The 17,690-nt window shown below is 42.3% G+C and overlaps 2 protein-coding genes across 2 annotated transcripts; one reads left to right on the forward strand and one right to left on the reverse strand.

Annotated features, from left to right (window-relative positions):
* Positions 1-1,862: 1,862 nt before the first annotated feature.
* On the reverse strand, positions 1,863-4,512 carry LOC148203788 (uncharacterized). Its single transcript, XM_088107755.1, has 3 exons — positions 3,354-4,512; positions 2,781-3,010; positions 1,863-2,579 (listed from the first exon to the last, which is right to left on the reverse strand). Exons 1-3 carry the CDS (start codon positions 4,510-4,512, stop codon positions 1,863-1,865), a joined length of 2,106 nt encoding a protein of 701 aa, XP_087963881.1.
* Positions 4,513-10,626: 6,114 nt separating this feature from the next.
* Positions 10,627-11,412, forward strand: LOC148203789 (uncharacterized). Its single transcript, XM_088107756.1, has 3 exons — positions 10,627-10,681; positions 10,778-11,048; positions 11,130-11,412. Exons 1-3 carry the CDS (start codon positions 10,627-10,629, stop codon positions 11,410-11,412), a joined length of 609 nt encoding a protein of 202 aa, XP_087963882.1.
* Positions 11,413-17,690: the final 6,278 nt, after the last annotated feature.

The following is a 17,690-nucleotide window of genomic DNA, read 5'->3' on the forward strand; positions in this document are numbered from 1 at the left end:
AAATCCTTCATAGCGTCTTCCACTTCCCAGGTAGAGTCGCCCGTCTTTTCGTCCCACACTACTTTCACCAACCGAACGTCCTTTCCCTTATAGAATTTAGTGCGAACGTCTTCAACTCGAACTGGCTTCATCTTTATCGTTCGGTCTTGTTGAAGACGAACGTTCTCTAGCTCCAATATGTGCGAGGGATCTGCTATGTATTTGCGGAGTTGGGAAACATGGAACACCGGATGAAGGTTGGATAGTTGAGGAGGCAAGGCTAGCTCGTACGCTACTGGTCCAATCTTCCTTAGAATTTGATACGGCCCCACGAACTTGGGAGATAATTTCTTTGGTCGTAACGCCCTGCCTACTCCAGTAGTTGGATTCAGTCTCAGGAAAACGTGATCGCCAGCTTCGAACTCCAAGGGTCGTCTCCTCTTATCTGCGTATGACTTCTGCCTGCTTCTGGACGTCTTCAACCTCTCTTGAATTAATTTCACCTTTTCAGTCGTTTGTTGAACGAGCTCGGGTCCAGTCAATATGTTTTCTCCTTCTTGAAACCAGCAAAGTGGGGTGCGGCATTTACGTCCATACAGGGCTTCAAAAGGAGCCATTCCAATGCTTGACTGGAAGTTGTTGTTGTAGGTGAACTCTACTAACGGCAGGACTTCATCCCAAACGCCCATGTGATCGAGTACGCACGTTCGCAATAAATCTTCAAGCGTCTGAATTGTTCTCTCAGATTGACCGTCCGTCTGAGGATGATATGCTGAACTCATTTGGAGTCTGCTGCCCAGTTCGCTTTGCAACGACTGCCAAAACCGAGAGGTGAACCTGGTGTCTCGGTCAGAAATGATGCTGGACGGCACTCCATGTAGACGAACGATCTCCTTGATGTAGAGCTTTGCCAAGTTAGTCAACGACATCTTCAGGTTGACAGCTAGGAAGTGAGCACTCTTTGTTAGACGATCCACTATCACCCAAATAGAATCGAGATTCTTGACTGTGCGAGGTAAGTGAGTCACGAAGTCCATTGAAATGCTATCCCACTTCCATTCGGGAATCTCCAAAGGTTGTAGTAGGCCGCCCGGCCTCTGATGCTCCGCCTTCGCTCGCTGACAGGTCAAACAAGACGCCACAAAACGAGCGATGTCATTCTTCATTCCCGGCCACCAAAATGACTTTCTGAGATCTTGATACATCTTAGTCATGCCAGGATGGATGCTAAGACGGCTGTGATGCCCTTCTTCCAATATAATTCGCTTCAGATCTCCATCATTTGGAACGCACGTCCTACCCATATAGCGTAATAGGCCGTCCGTCCCAGCATTGAATTCCTTTGCTTGATCTGTGCCGAGCGCGTCTCTTATCTTCACCAATTCTTCATCTTCAAGCTGCTTCGTTCTGATCCGTTCAAATACTTCACTGGATATCCTAAGGTTACAGCATTTGATGCTGTCCGGTTCCAAATTGAACTGCAACCTTAGGTCTCTAAAGCTCTCCACCAAGTTCAACTCACGTACCATCATGGACGACAGATGCACCACCTTCCTGCTCAATGCGTCCGCCACAACGTTCGCTTTACCAGGATGATAAAGCAACTCGAAGTCATAGTCCTTCAAGAACTCAAGCCACCTCCTTTGTCTCATGTTTAGTTCCTTTTGATCGAAGAGGTACTTGAGGCTCTTGTGATCGCTGAAGACTTGGAAAACGGATCCATACAAGTAGTGCCTCCAAATCTTCAAGGCAAAGACGACCGCTGCCAGCTCCAGGTCGTGCGTTGGATAATTCCTCTCATGTACCTTCAATTGCCGAGAGGCATACGCCACCGCTCGTCTTTCTTGCATCAATACACAGCCCAAACCTTGGTGGGACGCATCTCAGTAGACTTCAAAAGGTTTGGCCGTGTCCGGAATTACTAGAACTGGAGCGCTCGTCAACTTCTGCTTCAGCTCTTGGAAGCTAGATTCACACCGATCGGTCCAAGCGAACGGGTGATCTTTCCTGGTCAGTTGCGTTAACGGTGCTACTATCTTAGAAAACCCTTCTATAAAACGCCTATAGTAGCCCGCAAGTCCCACAAAGCTTCTAACTTCAGTAACCGAGCGCGGACTCTCCCATTCCAAGACCGCTCGTACTTTGACTGGATCAACTGAAATTCCACCCTCGGATACAACGTGACCCAAGAACTGTACTTCCTTCATCCAAAATTCACATTTAGATAACTTAGCGTACAACTCTTTTTCTCTCAACACTCCAAGTACCAACCTCAAATGCTCTTCGTGCTCTTCACAGTTCTTGGAGTAGATGAGAATATCATCAATAAATACCACTACGAATTTATCCAAATACGGCCCAAAGATGCGGTTCATATAGTCCATAAAAACTGCTGGAGCGTTCGTCACGCCGAACGGCATCACTACGTACTCATAGTGTCCGTACCGAGATCTAAAGGCCGTCTTCTGAATGTCTTCATCTTTAACTCGAATCTGATGGTAGCCCGATCTTAGATCAATCTTTGAGAAGACGCTCGCTCCATGCAATTGATCCAGTAGATCGTCAATCCGAGGCAGTGGGTATTTATTCTTGATGGTCAGCTTATTTAATTGACGATAGTCAATACAAAGCCGAGAGCTGCCATCCTTCTTCTTCACCAATAACACGGGCGCTCCCCAAGGTGACACGCTTGGACGGATGAACCTCTTGTCCATCAATTCTTCAATTTGCTTCTTAAGCTCAACCAATTCAGCGGGTGCCATTCTATATGGTTGAACGGATATGGGAGTCGCGGTCGTTACCAGATCAATGGTAAACTCAACTTCACGAACGGGAGGCAATCCAGGCACCTCATCCGGGAAGACGTCCGGGAATTCATCTACTACCGAACGTGCTTCTCTCCACTTAGAATGCGTTCGTTCAGAACCTTCAGATTTATTATCCGCGTGAGTCATGATTAGAAAGCAACTGGCGCCTTCCATTATATCTTCCCTCAACTGACCGAGCGTCACATTCAAGTCTTCTTCATAATCTTCAGGAAAAATCAATTCCTTGGCTCCACAATCTATGAGAATGTGATTGGTAGTCAGCCAATCCATTCCCAGAATCACTTCTAAGTCCTTGAGAGGCAAACATATTAGGTTCACCTTGTATCTACGCCCTTCAACCTCAAAAGGACATCTAACACATACTGTAGACGTTCTCACCTCACCAGCCGCTGGGGTTGACACCACCAAGTCGAACTGCATTTCACTCTCTGCTAACCCCAGTTTTTCAACGCACGCCTTCGAGATGAAGGAGTGTGTTGCCCCCCGAATCATACAACACGCAGCAAGGTATTCCATGAACTAAGCAGGTACCAGTGACGAGCGTACCTGAGCTCGCTGCCTCCGCTCCAGTGATCGCATACACACGTCCAACAGCTTGGGCTCGTCCACTTCTCCCTTGCTGGTTCCTCCCAGCGTTCGGCGGCCTTATTACAGCGCGTCCGCCCATATTGCATTCACTCTCCAGATGTCCATTTCTTCTGCACCGATTACAATACTTTCCTCCAATCAATTGAGGGCATGATGATCTAAAATGAGGTCCTCCACACTGGAAACATCTAACCGGCCCCTGTTGGTTTGCTTGTTCAGCAACTACCATAGCTTGCGAACCACTTGACTGAGCTGGACGAGCGTATGGGGTCCTGTTCCGACCCTGATTGGGTCTCGACAGAATTGGTCCTCTTGACACCTGTAATTTCTTCTGTTGTTCTGCCTCAGCCATATTTTTCTCTAACACTTTAGCCCTCTCAACCATTGCAGGGAACGAACGGATACACAGGCTGGAAATCAGTACCTTCAAATCACTCCTCAGCCCATTTTCAAATTTTCTGCATTGCCACTCCTCACTGGTTGCCATGGTGTTGAAACGAACCAAGTGTTTAAACTTGTTCGTATATTCAGAAACTGACTTCCCTCCCTGTACCAATTGCAGAAATTCCACTTCCTTAGCAAAACGAACGCTATCCGGAAAGTACTCCTCATAGAACTTGCCTCTGAATACTTCCCAGTTAATAGGACTGTGAGCGTCCGTCAATAAAGCCTTCACGCTCGCCCACCAATGGCTTGCTTCTCCAGTAAGTAAATACTCCGTGAAAGCCAAACGATTCTCATCTGGACACCTCTTAGCATTATAAATTCTTTCCATGTCCTGCAGCCACTGATCTGCCTCATCCGGGAGGCCCTTCCCACTAAACTTGGCTGGATGGTGTTGAAGAAAATTCTCCAAACTCCACTCGGTATGATGAACAGCACTGGAAGAGGACGCTCCTGGCGTGCCTCTGGTGGCAGCGATGAGTTCCATTAATTGTCTCTGAGTAGCTTCGGAGTTCTCGCGTGCGGCCTCAAGACTTCTTAAAGCAGCTGCGTTCTGCTCCATTAGTGTAGCGTTTTGTTGTTGCAACCGTTCGATCACAGTTTCCAACAATCTGGCACTGTCGGACGTATCTGATCCATTGGGTGGTGGAGGAGGAGGAAGTCTAGGCGCCATTTGTTCTCTGAGCCAGAGAAAAACGAACGTTAGAAATGTTTAAGAGTTAAAAACAATAACTCACCAAACATATAATAAGCACACAGCAAAAACACAGTGCACTCATATCCTACAGTGTTTTTTTTATAGAACAAAACTGCTCTGATACCAATAATGTAACATCCCAAAATTATACAGTCATCAAACTATATATTTAGAATAATCACATGTATCAATAAAGCAAAACAGTCTTAAAGAAAAAGGGAATCAGAGATTCAAAAGTGGCCGAACGGCCTAATATATATATAAACACAGATGAATTCACGAGCGTTTACAAAAGAATGAGGACGAACGGTTTACAAAACAATTACCGAACGTCCTAATATTTACCACCAACAAAAGGGCGCTCGCTCACAGCGGCCCGATATCCTAAATATTTTAACTAAAAACCGAACGTGCTACTGTTCGGCCTTCACTTCAACCTCAACTAAATTTTCTTCAGCAGGGATCCCATCTTCCAGTGTTTGCTCCAGAGACACATCTCCCCCTGCTCACATCCACACGGATGATCATTGCATTTGACAAGACGGATGTACATAACCAGACAACACAATGGAAAGTGCAAGGGTAAGCTTATTGAATTTAATTCAAGTCAAACAGATATTTCATACTTAACAAATTTAGCAAGTACATTCACAGCATATACATTCAATTCATACATAAATTTCATCCAAAATCCTGATACTAGACCGACCGTCCGGACTGTATGAATCCTGTGTAGCTAAGGCGTCCGTGCACTCGGGTGGGGTAACTGGAATGCTCATCAAGTAGCCACCTGAGGTTAGTCTGTTCTGTCCAAGTTACAGTTATGGACTGGACCTCCTGCCATTCCCACGCATGACATACTCCTCTCTACTTGAGAACGAGCACTCACGGAATATCAGGATGAACCACCATCTAAGCTTACCACATTCATACTTACAAATCTCAATTTCCAACCAAGAGTCGTTCCTCCCTGGAACGCTCGTTCAAAATCCACAACCGTTTATTTCATCTCATATAATGTTCATCATTCATAATCTTTCACTTTTATTTTCACTTTTATACAGATGGACGATCTGTATTAACACGGGTGCTCGACACTGTCGGTCGACCCAAATGGACGAACTGTATTAAGAAGGTTGCTCGACACTATCGGTCGACACAGATGGATGATCTGTATTACCAAGGGTGCTCGACACTGTTGATCGCCACAGATGAAGGATCAGTATTACAAGGATGGTCGACACTGTCGGTCGACACAGATGGATGATCTGTATTACCAAGGGTGCTCGACACTGTTGATCGACACAGATGAAGGATCTGTATTACAAGGATGCTCGACACTGTCGGTCGACACAGATGGATGATCTGTATTACCAAGGGTGCTCGACACTGTTGATCGACACAGATGAAGGATCTGTATTACAAGGATGCTCGACACTGTCGGTCGACACAGATGGATGATCTGTATTACCAAGGGTGCTCGACACTGTTGATCGACACAGATGAAGGATCTGTATTACAAGGATGCTCGACACTGTCGGTCGACACTATTCATTATGAACTCTAAGTAGAAGACCGACACAACACATACTCAACCAGAATTCTTCCCAAATGAAAGAGTTCAACTATTTCAAAGGAGTTACTGAAAATACCGATCGGTCAAAGACCGTTTCGACATCGAACGTTCATTATCATAGAATTTCATACTTAAATTCAACTTACGGTAAACACATTTTTCAGTATAACTTTCATACATTTAATTAACCCTATCATAGTATATCCCAATAATTCTCATGCATCGAATCATAATCATATACCAAAAATCCAATATCAAAATCATACTGCATACAAATTTACAGAACGTTCATACAGTACAACGCATCTAATTCACAAACATTCATACATCACAGTATAACACAAGAACTAAATCTAATAAGCTTCCCTTACCCGAATTAAGCAGTGTGCGTTCGTTCTTCAGAAAGAAAACAAGATTCCAGTATACTCTTCTACCCTTAACGTTCAAACTCAAAAAAAAAACTCCTCAAACCGTTTTAGAATCCAAAACTGTTCGGTTTGATGGAAAGCTCACGGTGCAGGGATGGTTCTCACGGTGCTGAAACGTGAACGGAGCAGCGTAGGGTGAGTTACAGAAGAGAGAAGGAGAGGGGTTCTAGAGAGAAGGAGAAGAAAAATGGAGATTTTGAATTTCTGAGGAAGATGAAAGTGCACGCAGAGGAGGGGAAGAGTGTTTCAAAAAAATTTTATTCTCTTACCAAATCATACGGACGTTCCTTCCTGTGCTGACACCTGGCTTCCAGAATTGAGTGCAGAACCTTCCGATGTGACATATGTCAGAGAGATTCAGAGAATGAAAGTGCACATTAGTGGCACCGCACGTGGGGGGCGTGGGTGTATTAATGAGGACACAGTGGCATTAAATGGGGCGTGACAGTTTCTCGGCAATTGATGTGGAGTGGAAGAAGTGAAGCGGTGTTGAATGGAGAATGGGCACAGACACTTGGCTGGCTGCAAGAAAAGTGTGAGTGTGCACACGGAAATGAGACTCTCGGTCTTTATTCCAGCAAAGGGAGAGCTCCAATAAGTTTTCGGTTTTTCTTTATTTATAATTGCACTGAGAATGTTTTATAGTCTATACATTGAATTGCATTTAGCTTGGAAGCACCCTGCTCAATTTATTTCAGTTTATTGTTCACGCATTTTATTTTAAGTGTTACATCCGTGATGAATTTCATTTTCTTTATTAGCTAATTGTTGCAAATTTACATTGAATGATGATTTATCCTTGCACTTCAAGATGTTTACTTAAGCTGAATTGGAATTTTATTTTCGCTGCTTGGTGTTTAAATTGCATTCGTAGTTGCATTTCACTAACATAAGATGTGTTTTCGGATTTATCAATTGCAATTCAATTCGATCATGAGTTGTCTTAATTATTTATTGCATTTAATTTAGTTCATCCGTATTCACAAAATCTGCACCATTCCCCCACTACGTGTTTGTCCTAAGACCCGAACCACATTTGGTCCTTGAGAGACGACCTAGGAGTCACTGCCTAGTATATACTGCATTCCTTTATGCACAACTTTTGTGGGAGGTGCGACCCTCTCATCAGTGTGCTTATTGTGTGTTTAATGAGTTACTCTTAAACTCCTTGAACATGACTAACGCTCGTTTTTCTCTGTTTCCCAGAGAACAAATGGCACCTAGACTCCCTCCTGTAACACCCAAATAATTTAAAGGGTATATTACTTATAGTAAAGACTAAATTAATTTGATATCTGATATAAACAATCAAACTTTATTTCAATTCTTTCAAAGTACAATTCCAAACTTACAAACTTTAAACATTATAGTCTTCACCACTTAACATAAATTTGAAATTTAACTTGTAAGTCTTACACAACATATTTTTCCAATGCAAATTTATTCTTTTTACAAAAATCCCTGAAAGTTTTTCCCCGCATCTCTCTCATCATCTTTAAGCTTTTTCAACCGCATCTGCAACATTATCTGCTCACATATAACATGAGTTATATGATCATAGCACAAACAAATAAGGGTAAGCCAACCATATCATACAATCATTAAACTTAATTATAATATAAATGTTTCAATCATATATTTCCACAATTTATAAATACCATTATCCCGATGTCATTAATCCATTTTTTTTTCTTCAAAATCCTCTTTCCCATTTTCATAAACCTTACAAGTATACCATGCTTACTCACGAAGCCTTATGGTCAGACCGCTCTCTGCCTGCTTCTTTAAGCCTTACCTGTATACTATGTCTTACTCTCTGAAGCCTTATGGTCAGACCCCTCTCTGCCTGCTTCTATAAAACTTACGAATCATATGTTTATGTCAAAGCCTTATGGTCAGACCATTTTCTGCCTGCTTTCATAAACCTCAGGTGTTACTTAGCTCATATCAAGCTCTCATGGTATAACTCGAACACACTACTCCCGGTAGTAAACATCATTTCATAAGTAATGATTTCTTATATCTACTCCAACATTTCATGAAATCAACAATTCATACCCTCTTATCCACCTAACTCAATCATGTTCATTCTTTAATCATGAATTCATAATAACCCGTTTTGGTGTCAATAAATTAAACATATTGCCAAATATCAATACTTCATATTATAAACTCATTTTGCCCATAACGAGTATAACTCAACATATTTTCACCAAACAAAGATCATAGATCAGCCAAAATACATCAACATATCTTAGGAACTACATATTAAAGTCTGGGCTCAATGTAACGATAAATGAAATATATATATGAAGATTTTACCATGATAACTTTATGCATCTACAATTAACTTGTTTTATTTTATTTTCATCCTAGTAGAAATCTTTCTTTACCCCAATTGGTCACCGGAGAGGACCCCGATGTCTGAACGCATCAAACTCACCTTCGACGCCAGCACATATGACTAGTCACAACTGACTGGACCAGGCCAGGGCTGCTCTATGATCAGGGATGTGCCAACTCAGGTTTTTAAGGTTCCTCTATCCTACCAACAAATAAGGCCCTCAATAATTAATTGAATTTATTTAAATTATCTATCCTGTTCTCTTATGCTCTAAATCTGAAATGCCAATTTTTAATATTTTCAATTCCTCTCACGGTAACCTCAAACAATATTTGTACATCTATTTAATACCTATATACAAGCTATTACAGAACCCTTACTCCAGACCTTCCAATCAAGATCAATTTCAGCCAACAAACTCATTCAAAACAGATTGAATTCATTACATCACAACATGTACAATTTCACAGTTTCAGTTATAACATTCAATATAATAAAAGTCATAAAATAGTTTCACAAGAGCACACCAGTTCAATATTCATATGCATATATTTTTATAAAATTAAATTCATACAAAATAATTAGCTCTCCTTACCATAATAATATTAATATAAAAATTCAGGGGAAACAAGAAGTTGAATCTGGCAGAGCCGGTTAGACAACTTCTCATCCTTCCAGAAAGATGCAATAACAATAAAAAAATAGATAAAACAATAAAATTTATGGGGAAACAAGAAGTTGAATCTGGCAGAGCCGGTTAGACAACTTCTCATCCTTCCAAAAATACAATATAAATAAGAAGTAAAAAGTATGGGGAAACAAGAAGTTGTATCTGGCAGAGCCGGTTAGACAACTTCTCGTCCTTCCAAAATAAAGATATAAGAAACAAAAAAAGCTTTGGGGAAACAAGAAGTTGAATCTGGCAGAGCCGGTTAGACAACTTCTAATCCATCCAAAAATACAAACATAAACCACTAATAATATACCAATGATATAACATAATCAATATCACAATTTTACAACTATCACACTTGGATCTAAACACAAAAGCATGTTCTCATTCAAATTTCAAGGTCATGCAGAAACAAAATACTTCATATTCAAAATTTAAAATCACACAAAAGCAAAATATTTCATATTCAAGACTCAAGATAATACGAAACGAATTGCTCAAGGTTAGCTCCCCTTACCTGATTCTCCCTCCTTTATGAATGAAGAGCACTTCTTCAGAAGCTCTCGCTGCCTTCTCTACAACTCAGATTCTATTCCTAATATCTCCTTATTTTTGGCAAAAGTCTTACCCAATTTCACTCTCCTCCCCTAAAATTTCATTTCTCACTCCTATTTATAGTTGAAGTTAGGGGTTACTGTAGCAGTACTGTAGCTGTACTACAATTACTGTAGCAGTACTGTAGTTGTACTACTATTCACTGTAGCGGTACTGTAGCTTGTACTACATTTTTCCTGTAGCAACACTGTAGCAACACATGATTCACGAGGTATTTTTACTGTAGCACTGTACATATTTTACTGTAGCACTATACGTATTTTACTGTAGCATTTTACTGTAGCATTTATACATAAAATTATTTTTTATTTCAAAAATATCTAGTATCTTAATTACAACAAGTTTCAAGGGTCTTACACCTCCTCCCCCGCAGCCCAATGAACCTGATGCGCCCAACAACGCTAGGTTGTTGGAAACAGTGATTGAGAGGCTACAACAACAGAACACCACATTAATGCAGCAGAACGCAGCTGCTCTACAGAGTTTGGAGATCATTGCTGCTACCAGGGGTACACCAGGAGCGTCCTCTTTCAACGCTACCCACTAGGCTGAGTGGAGCTTGGAAAGCTTCCTACAACACCACCCTGCCAAATTCAATGGAAAAGGTCTTCCGGATGAAGCAGATCAGTGGTTGAGAGGTATGGAAAGAATCTACAACGCCAAAAGGTGTCCAGATGACAACCGTTTGGCGTTCACTGAATATTTATTGACTGGAGAAGCTAGCCATTGGTGGTCAAGTATGAAGATGTTACTGGCTGAAGCTCAAAGTCCCATTTCCTGGGAAGTGTTCAGGGCTAAGTTTTATGAAGAGTATTTCCCTGATAGTGTACGGTTTGCTAAAGAGGTAGAGTTCCTTCAGTTGGTGCAAGGTGGGATGTCCGTCTCGGAGTACACCAACAAATTCAAGCACCTGGTTCGTTTTAATACCATGGCTACAAGTGAAGAATGGTAATGCAGGAAGTTTCAGAATGGGCTGAGGAGTGACTTGAAAGTATTGATATCCAGCCTGTGCATTAGATTGTTCCCTGCTATGGTCGAGAGAGCCAAAGTGTTGGAGAAGAACGTTGCTGAGGCAGAGCAACAGAAGAAACAGAAAATGAGTAGGGGGCCGGTTTTATCAAGAAATACTTCGAATGTGAGAAGATCGCCATACGTTCGTCCAACCCAAGCCCCTAGTGGATCACAAGCATTGGTTACCGTCGGCCAATCTGGGCAGCAGAGGAGTGTGACTTGCTTTTAGTGTGGAGGACCGCACTACCGGTGGGCTTGTCCTCAATTATCAGTGGGAAAATATTGTAATCGTTGCAGACAGAATGGGCATTTGGAAAACGAATGCAATATGGGAGGACGAGCGGCAATGAGGCCGCTGAACGCTGGAAGAGTACAACAGGGAAGAGGTGGGCGAGCACAGGCAGTGGGGAGAGTGTATGCGATCACGGGTGCTGAAGCTGCTCGTTCAGGTACACTCATCACCAGCACTTGCATATTGTATGGAAAGCCTTGCTGTGTATTGTATGACTCGGGGGCAACTCATTCCTTCATCTCGAAGGCGTGCGTTGAGAAACTGGGGTTAGGGGAGAGTGAATTACAGTTCGATTTGGTAGTGTCAACCCCAGCGGCTGGTGGGATTAGGACATCTACAGTTTGTGTCAGATGTCCCATAGAAGTTGAGGGGCGTAGATTTAAGGTTAACCTCATTTGTTTACCCCTTCAAGACTTAGAGGTAATTCTGGGTATGGAGTGGCTGGCTACCAATCGCATTCTCATAGACTGTGGTAAGAAGGAGTTAGTCTTTCCTGATGAAGAAGAAGAGGAGTTATCAGTTACGCTCGGTCAATTGAAGGAAGACATCATGGAAGGAGCTAGCAGTTTTCTAATAATGACACATGAAGATAAAGAGGTGGGGAAAGTGAATTTTGAGCGATCGTCCAACAATGAACTCAGTGAAGGACGATCGGTTGTGGATGAATTCCCGGACGTCTTTCCGGACGAAGTTCCTGGACTACCTCCCGCTCGTGAGGTTGAGTTCACGATCGACCTAGTAACAACCGCCGCACCCATCTCTGTTCAACCTTATAGAATGACACCAGCTGAGTTGGCCGAACTCAAGAAGCAAATTGAAGAATTGATGGATAAGAAGTTCATCCGGCCGAGTGCATCACCTTGGGGAGCGCCTGTGTTATTAGTAAAGAAGAAGGATGGCAGCTCTAGACTCTGCATTGATTACAGGCAACTTAATAAGCTGACCATCAAGGACAAGTATCCACTGCCTAGGATTGACGATCTGCTGGATCAGCTACAAGGTGCGAGCGTGTTTTCAAAGATTGACTTACGGTCGGGCTATCACTAAATTAGAGTGAAGGAAGGGGACATTCAGAAGACTACCTTTCAGTCTCGTTATGGACATTATGAATATGTGGTGATGCCATTTGGGGTGACAAACGCTCCAGCAATCTTCATGGACTATATGAACCGAATCTTCAGACCGTACCTGGACAAGTTCGTGGTGGTGTTTATTGACGACATCCTCATCTACTCCAAGAGCTGTGACGAGCATGAAGACCACTTGAGGGCAGTACTGGGCGTGTTGAGGGAAAAGGAATTGTATGCCAAGCTGTCAAAGTGTGAATTTTGGATGAAGGAAGTCCAGTTTTTGGGGCACGTTGTCTTTGCCGGAAGTATCTCAGTAGATCCGGCCAAGGTGCAAGCAGTCCTGGATTGGGAGAGTCCACGTTCAGTCACGGAGGTTAGAAGTTTTGTGGGGCTCGTGGGCTACTATAGACAGTTCATTGAGGGATTCTCCAAGATAGTAGCTCCGCTGACTCATCTCACCAGGAAGGATCAACCGTTCGCCTGGACCGATCGGTGTGAGGAGAGCTTCCAGGAATTGAAGAGAAAGTTAACGAGCGCCCCAGTGTTGGTCATTCCTAACACGGCCAAACCTTTTGAAGTGTATTGTGATGCATCTTATCAAGGTTTGGGCTGCGTACTCATGCAAGAAAGGAAGGTGGTGGCATACGCTTCTAGGCAGCTGAAAGTCCACGAGAAGAATTACCCCACGCACGACTTAGAATTGGCAGCAGTCGTTTTTGCACTGAAGATTTGGAGGCATTACCTGTATGGATCTACGTTCCAAGTCTTCAGTGATCACAAGAGCCTCAAGTACCTCTTTGATCAAAAGGAGTTGAACATGAGGCAAAGGAGGTGGCTTGAGTTCTTGAAAGATTATGAGTTTGAACTACTATATCATCCCGGGAAGGCTAATGTGGTGGCGGACGCTTTAAGCAGGAAAGCAGTCAGGGTCTCGGCAATGATGGTTAAAGAGTTGAGTTTGGTGGAAAGTTTTAGGGATCTAAGGTTACAGTTTGACTTAGGATCGAACGTTATTAAATGCTGTAATCTTAGAATTTCCAGTGATGTGTTCGACCGATTCAGAAGGAAGCAGCGTGATGATGAAGACTTGGTAAAGATATTGAGTGCGCTCGGTACAGATCAGACTAAGGAGTTCAATGCTGGAACGGACGGTTTACTACGCTATATGGGTAGGACGTGCGTTCCAAACGATGGTGATCTGAAGAGAATTATCCTGGAGGAAGGGCATCACGGCCGTCTTAGCATGCATCCTGGCATGACTAAGATGTATCAAGACCTCAGGCAATCATTCTGGTGGCCGTGATGTTGCACGTTTTGTGGCATCCTGCTTAACTTGTCAGCGAGCGAAGGCTGAACACCAGAGACCAGGCGGCTTGCTGCAGCCACTGGAGATTCCAGAATGGAAATGGGATAGTATTTCGATGGATTTTGTGACTCATCTACCTCGCACACTCAAGAATCATGATTCCATCTGGGTTATAGTAGACCGATTAACTAAGAGCGCCCACTTTCTACCAGTCAACTTGAAGATGTCGATGACCAATTTGGCCAAGCTGTATATCAGAGAAATCGTTCGTTTGCATGGAGTACCCTCGAGCATCATTTCTGACCGAGACACGAGATTCACATCTCGGTTTTGGCAATCTTTGCAAGGAGAATTGGGGAGCAGCTAAAGATAAGTTCCGCCTATCACCCTCAAACGGACGACCAATCTGAGAGGACCATCCAGACGCTCGAAGATTTACTGAGGACATGCGTCCTAGATCATATGGGAGTATGGGGTGAAGTTCTGCCGCTGGTAGAATTCACCTACAATAACAGCTTTCAAGCTAGCATTGGAATGGCACCGTTTGAAGCTCTCTACGAAAGAAAATGTAGAACACCACTTTGTTGGTTTCAAGAAGGAGAGAAAGTGTTGACGGGACCCGAGCTTATCCAACAAACGACCGAGAAGGTGAAGCTGATCCAAGAAAGATTGAAGACGTCGCAAAGCAGGCAGAAATCTTATGCTGATAAGAGAAGAAGACCTTTAGAGTTCGCTGCAGGAGATCACGTTTTTCTTAGATTGAATCCGATCACTGGAGTAGGCCGAGCGGTTCGACCAAAGAAGTTATCTCCTAAGTTCGTCGGACCTTATCAAGTATTGCGGAAGATCGGACCAGTGGCGTATGAGTTGTCTTTACCTCCTCAACTATCCAACCTTCATCCAGTCTTCCACGTTTCCCAACTTCGGAAGTACATAGCTGATCCCTCGCACATACTGGAGTTGGAAGACGTTCGTCTTAGTCAAGACCGGACGCTGGAGATGCAACCCATCCGTATAGAAGATAGCCGCACCAAGTACTACCAGGGAAAGGACGTTCGTTTAGTGAAAGTGGTGTGGAATGAAAGGACTGACGACTCTACATGGGAAGTGGAAGAGGCGATGAAAGATTTATATCCTCACTTATTTCCTGGAAAGTTTTAATTTTCGAGGACGAAAATTTTTGTAGTTAGGGGGAATGTAAGACCTTAGAAAATGAACACCATTAACCACCTATCACATCCCCTTTAATTACTCCCAAAACCCTTCTGCAATGCATTAAAAACGCACTTCCATACTCTCTGCCTTCCTGCCAAGTGTCGCGATGGAATGTTCTGAAATCAGTAATGGAAGACAAGTGTCAGCAAGAGAACGGACGTTGGTTTTTAAACAAAATTGACTTTTCTAAAATCCGCGTCCCTCTCTGCATGCACTCATCTTCTCCAAAAACCCTGATCTTTCGAATTCTCCTCCTTCTCTCTAGAACCATTTCATCTTCTCTCTACTGTAACTCACCACCCTCTTCTCCGATCAACTTTCAGAAACCGTAGGAGCGTTCTCTAAGTTGTAAGCTTCAATCTGAACCGAATAGATCCAAGTTCTGAAACCGGTAAGTCTCTCAACTCTAGACGCTCGTTTCTGAGTTACATGCAAACCAAGATTCGGTTGCATGCAAGGGTATAAGCTAAATTCTTCTGCGTTTTCTTTTGGTTAGATTTAGTTGGAGAACTTAAGAAAAACGTTGAGGGTAGAAAGCCATAGTTGGACGAGTCAAAATCACACTCTTAGGACGTTCACTACTGATCCAGGTAAGGGAAGCTTATTAATTTAATTCGTATGCTGATTGTATGCTTGCTGAAAATGAATGTATGTTGCTGAATGAGTGAATGTATGTATACAGTATGAGGATAATGTATGATGGTTGATATGTATGAAGTATATGAATATGAAAATGATTTATAAATTTGAAGTATAAATTATGGATGTGGATACTATAAAGTCTGAAGATTTATAATTTAGATGAAGTATAAAGTATGAACTGGTATGTGGAAATCTTAAGTTGAAAATATTTATGAAATTGAATATGAACTTTTACTATGGTTGTATACGTTCGTCATCGGATGGTCTTCTACCGTTCGGTTTTCCAGTAATCTGATTAAAGTGGAATTCCTTCATTTGGAAGGAACTCTGATCGAGAACGAGCGTTCTCATGTGGAAAGAATAATCTTGGAGCGTTCGGCTCAGAACAGTCGTACCTAATATTCGAAATAAAGTAATATATATATATATACATATATATATATATATATATATATATATATGTACCTTGTACTTTAAAGATTTGTAACGCTCGGCCTTACACCTAGCGTTCGTAATAAGTAGCGCTCGGTCTTACACCAAGCGTACGTCCTATGTACTGCTCGGTCTTACACCAAGCGTACGTCCTATGTAGTGTTCGGTCTTACACCAAGCGTACGTCCTATGTAGTGCTCGGTCTTATACTGGATGCTCGTATTCGTCTTTAACCATCAAACGTGTGGAAATAGCGTACGTTCAAACTTCCGTAAAATTCCCTTATCGCGTTCGGTCATAGACTGATAGTCGGTCTCTAAACTTAGAATTATTCTCATTATGGTTCTGAAATGGTCTTGTGGTGGTTTAATCCATTGGATCCGGCCTGGAGTCCTGTACTTAAATTATTCTTTGAGTATTGAGTTAATCTTCTGAGAATCAGTTCATTTAACTGGTTCAAATGGTAAATAATGTTCATTAAAAGAGATGCTTATTTGTAGTCAAATTTATTCGGTTCTGGAACGAAGGTTGTCGTTCTCTTTTCTCCCGTTCGTCCTCATTATGAAGAGGACTGAACGTTCGTTATTTTATGAAATTGGATTGGAAGATGAAAATGAAAATAAAGGGAAATATTATAAAGAATGAACAGTATATGAGATGAATAAGTGATGGTGGATTTTGAACGAGCGTTCCAAGGAGGAACGACTCTATGATTTGAATATGGGAAGTTGTGTAGTATGAACGTGGTAAAGCTACTGATGGCAGTTCATCCTGATGTTCCGTGAGTGCTCATCCTCACGTAGAGGAGAGTAGGTCATGTGTGGGAACGGCAGGAGGTCCTAGTCCTTAGGAGTACTTTGGACTGATAGGGCTAACCTCGGGTGGCAGCTGTTGAGTGTTTCCTAGTTATCACATCACCCGGGTGCACGAACGCCTGTAGATACACGGATTCATACAGTCTGGACAGTCTGTCTAATGAGAGTTTTTGGATGATTATATGTGTTGAGATATTCTTGTATTGCTGGTATGTTGATTTGTATGTTTGATGTATGAATTAAATTATATAAGCTTACCCTGTGTTCTTTCCTTGTGTTGTCTTGTACATGTACGTCCGTCCTGTCAATGCAATGATCATCCGTGTGGATGTGAGCAGAGGAAGACACTCTTTTGGAGGAGGTGGTAGAAGAAGAGAATCTCGTGGAAGTAGAAGTGAAGGCCGAGACTTAGATCGTTCATTAGAATTAAGCATTCTTAGACTTTATGACGTTCGATTATTGGTTTTTGTAAAACTGTTCGTCCTGAACCCTTATCACTTCTGTATTAAATTGTTAAACTCTGTATTGTTGTGACGTTCGGCTTTTGATAGCTGATTGCTGATTTAAGACTGCACTGTTTGATTATGTAATGTGATTAATTCTAATTTATGGTTATTACTATATAAGATTTGATTACTTCCTAATTTTCCTTCCATATATATGATTTTGATAGAATAAAATAAGTTCCCTAATTGATGGAAGCACATACTCTTACTTACTCTCGGTACTAAAATA

This window comes from Vigna umbellata, chromosome 2 (genome assembly GCF_029865625.1).
Source record: "Vigna umbellata cultivar VRB3 chromosome 2, Vumbellata_1.0, whole genome shotgun sequence".
In the NCBI taxonomy this organism is placed as follows: domain Eukaryota; kingdom Viridiplantae; phylum Streptophyta; class Magnoliopsida; order Fabales; family Fabaceae; genus Vigna; species Vigna umbellata.

Excerpts from the sequence above, each read along its gene's own strand:
- LOC148203788 (XM_088107755.1), bottom strand. The coding sequence starts at position 4,512 with ATGGCGCCTAGACTTCCTCCTCCTCCACCACCCAATGGATCAGATACG. Across the intron at positions 3,011-3,353 it reads AGCGGAGGCAGCGAGCTCAG|ATTATGAAGAAGACTTGAAT; the intron begins GTACGCTCGTCA and ends TTTTTCCTGAAG. Across the intron at positions 2,580-2,780 it reads TTGAGTTTACCATTGATCTG|CTGACCATCAAGAATAAATA; the intron begins GTAACGACCGCG and ends CAATTAAATAAG.
- LOC148203789 (XM_088107756.1), top strand. The coding sequence starts at position 10,627 with ATGCAGCAGAACGCAGCTGCTCTACAGAGTTTGGAGATCATTGCTGCT. Across the intron at positions 10,682-10,777 it reads GATCATTGCTGCTACCAGGG|GTCTTCCGGATGAAGCAGAT; the intron begins GTACACCAGGAG and ends TCAATGGAAAAG. Across the intron at positions 11,049-11,129 it reads CAGTTGGTGCAAGGTGGGAT|GAAGTTTCAGAATGGGCTGA; the intron begins GTCCGTCTCGGA and ends ATGGTAATGCAG.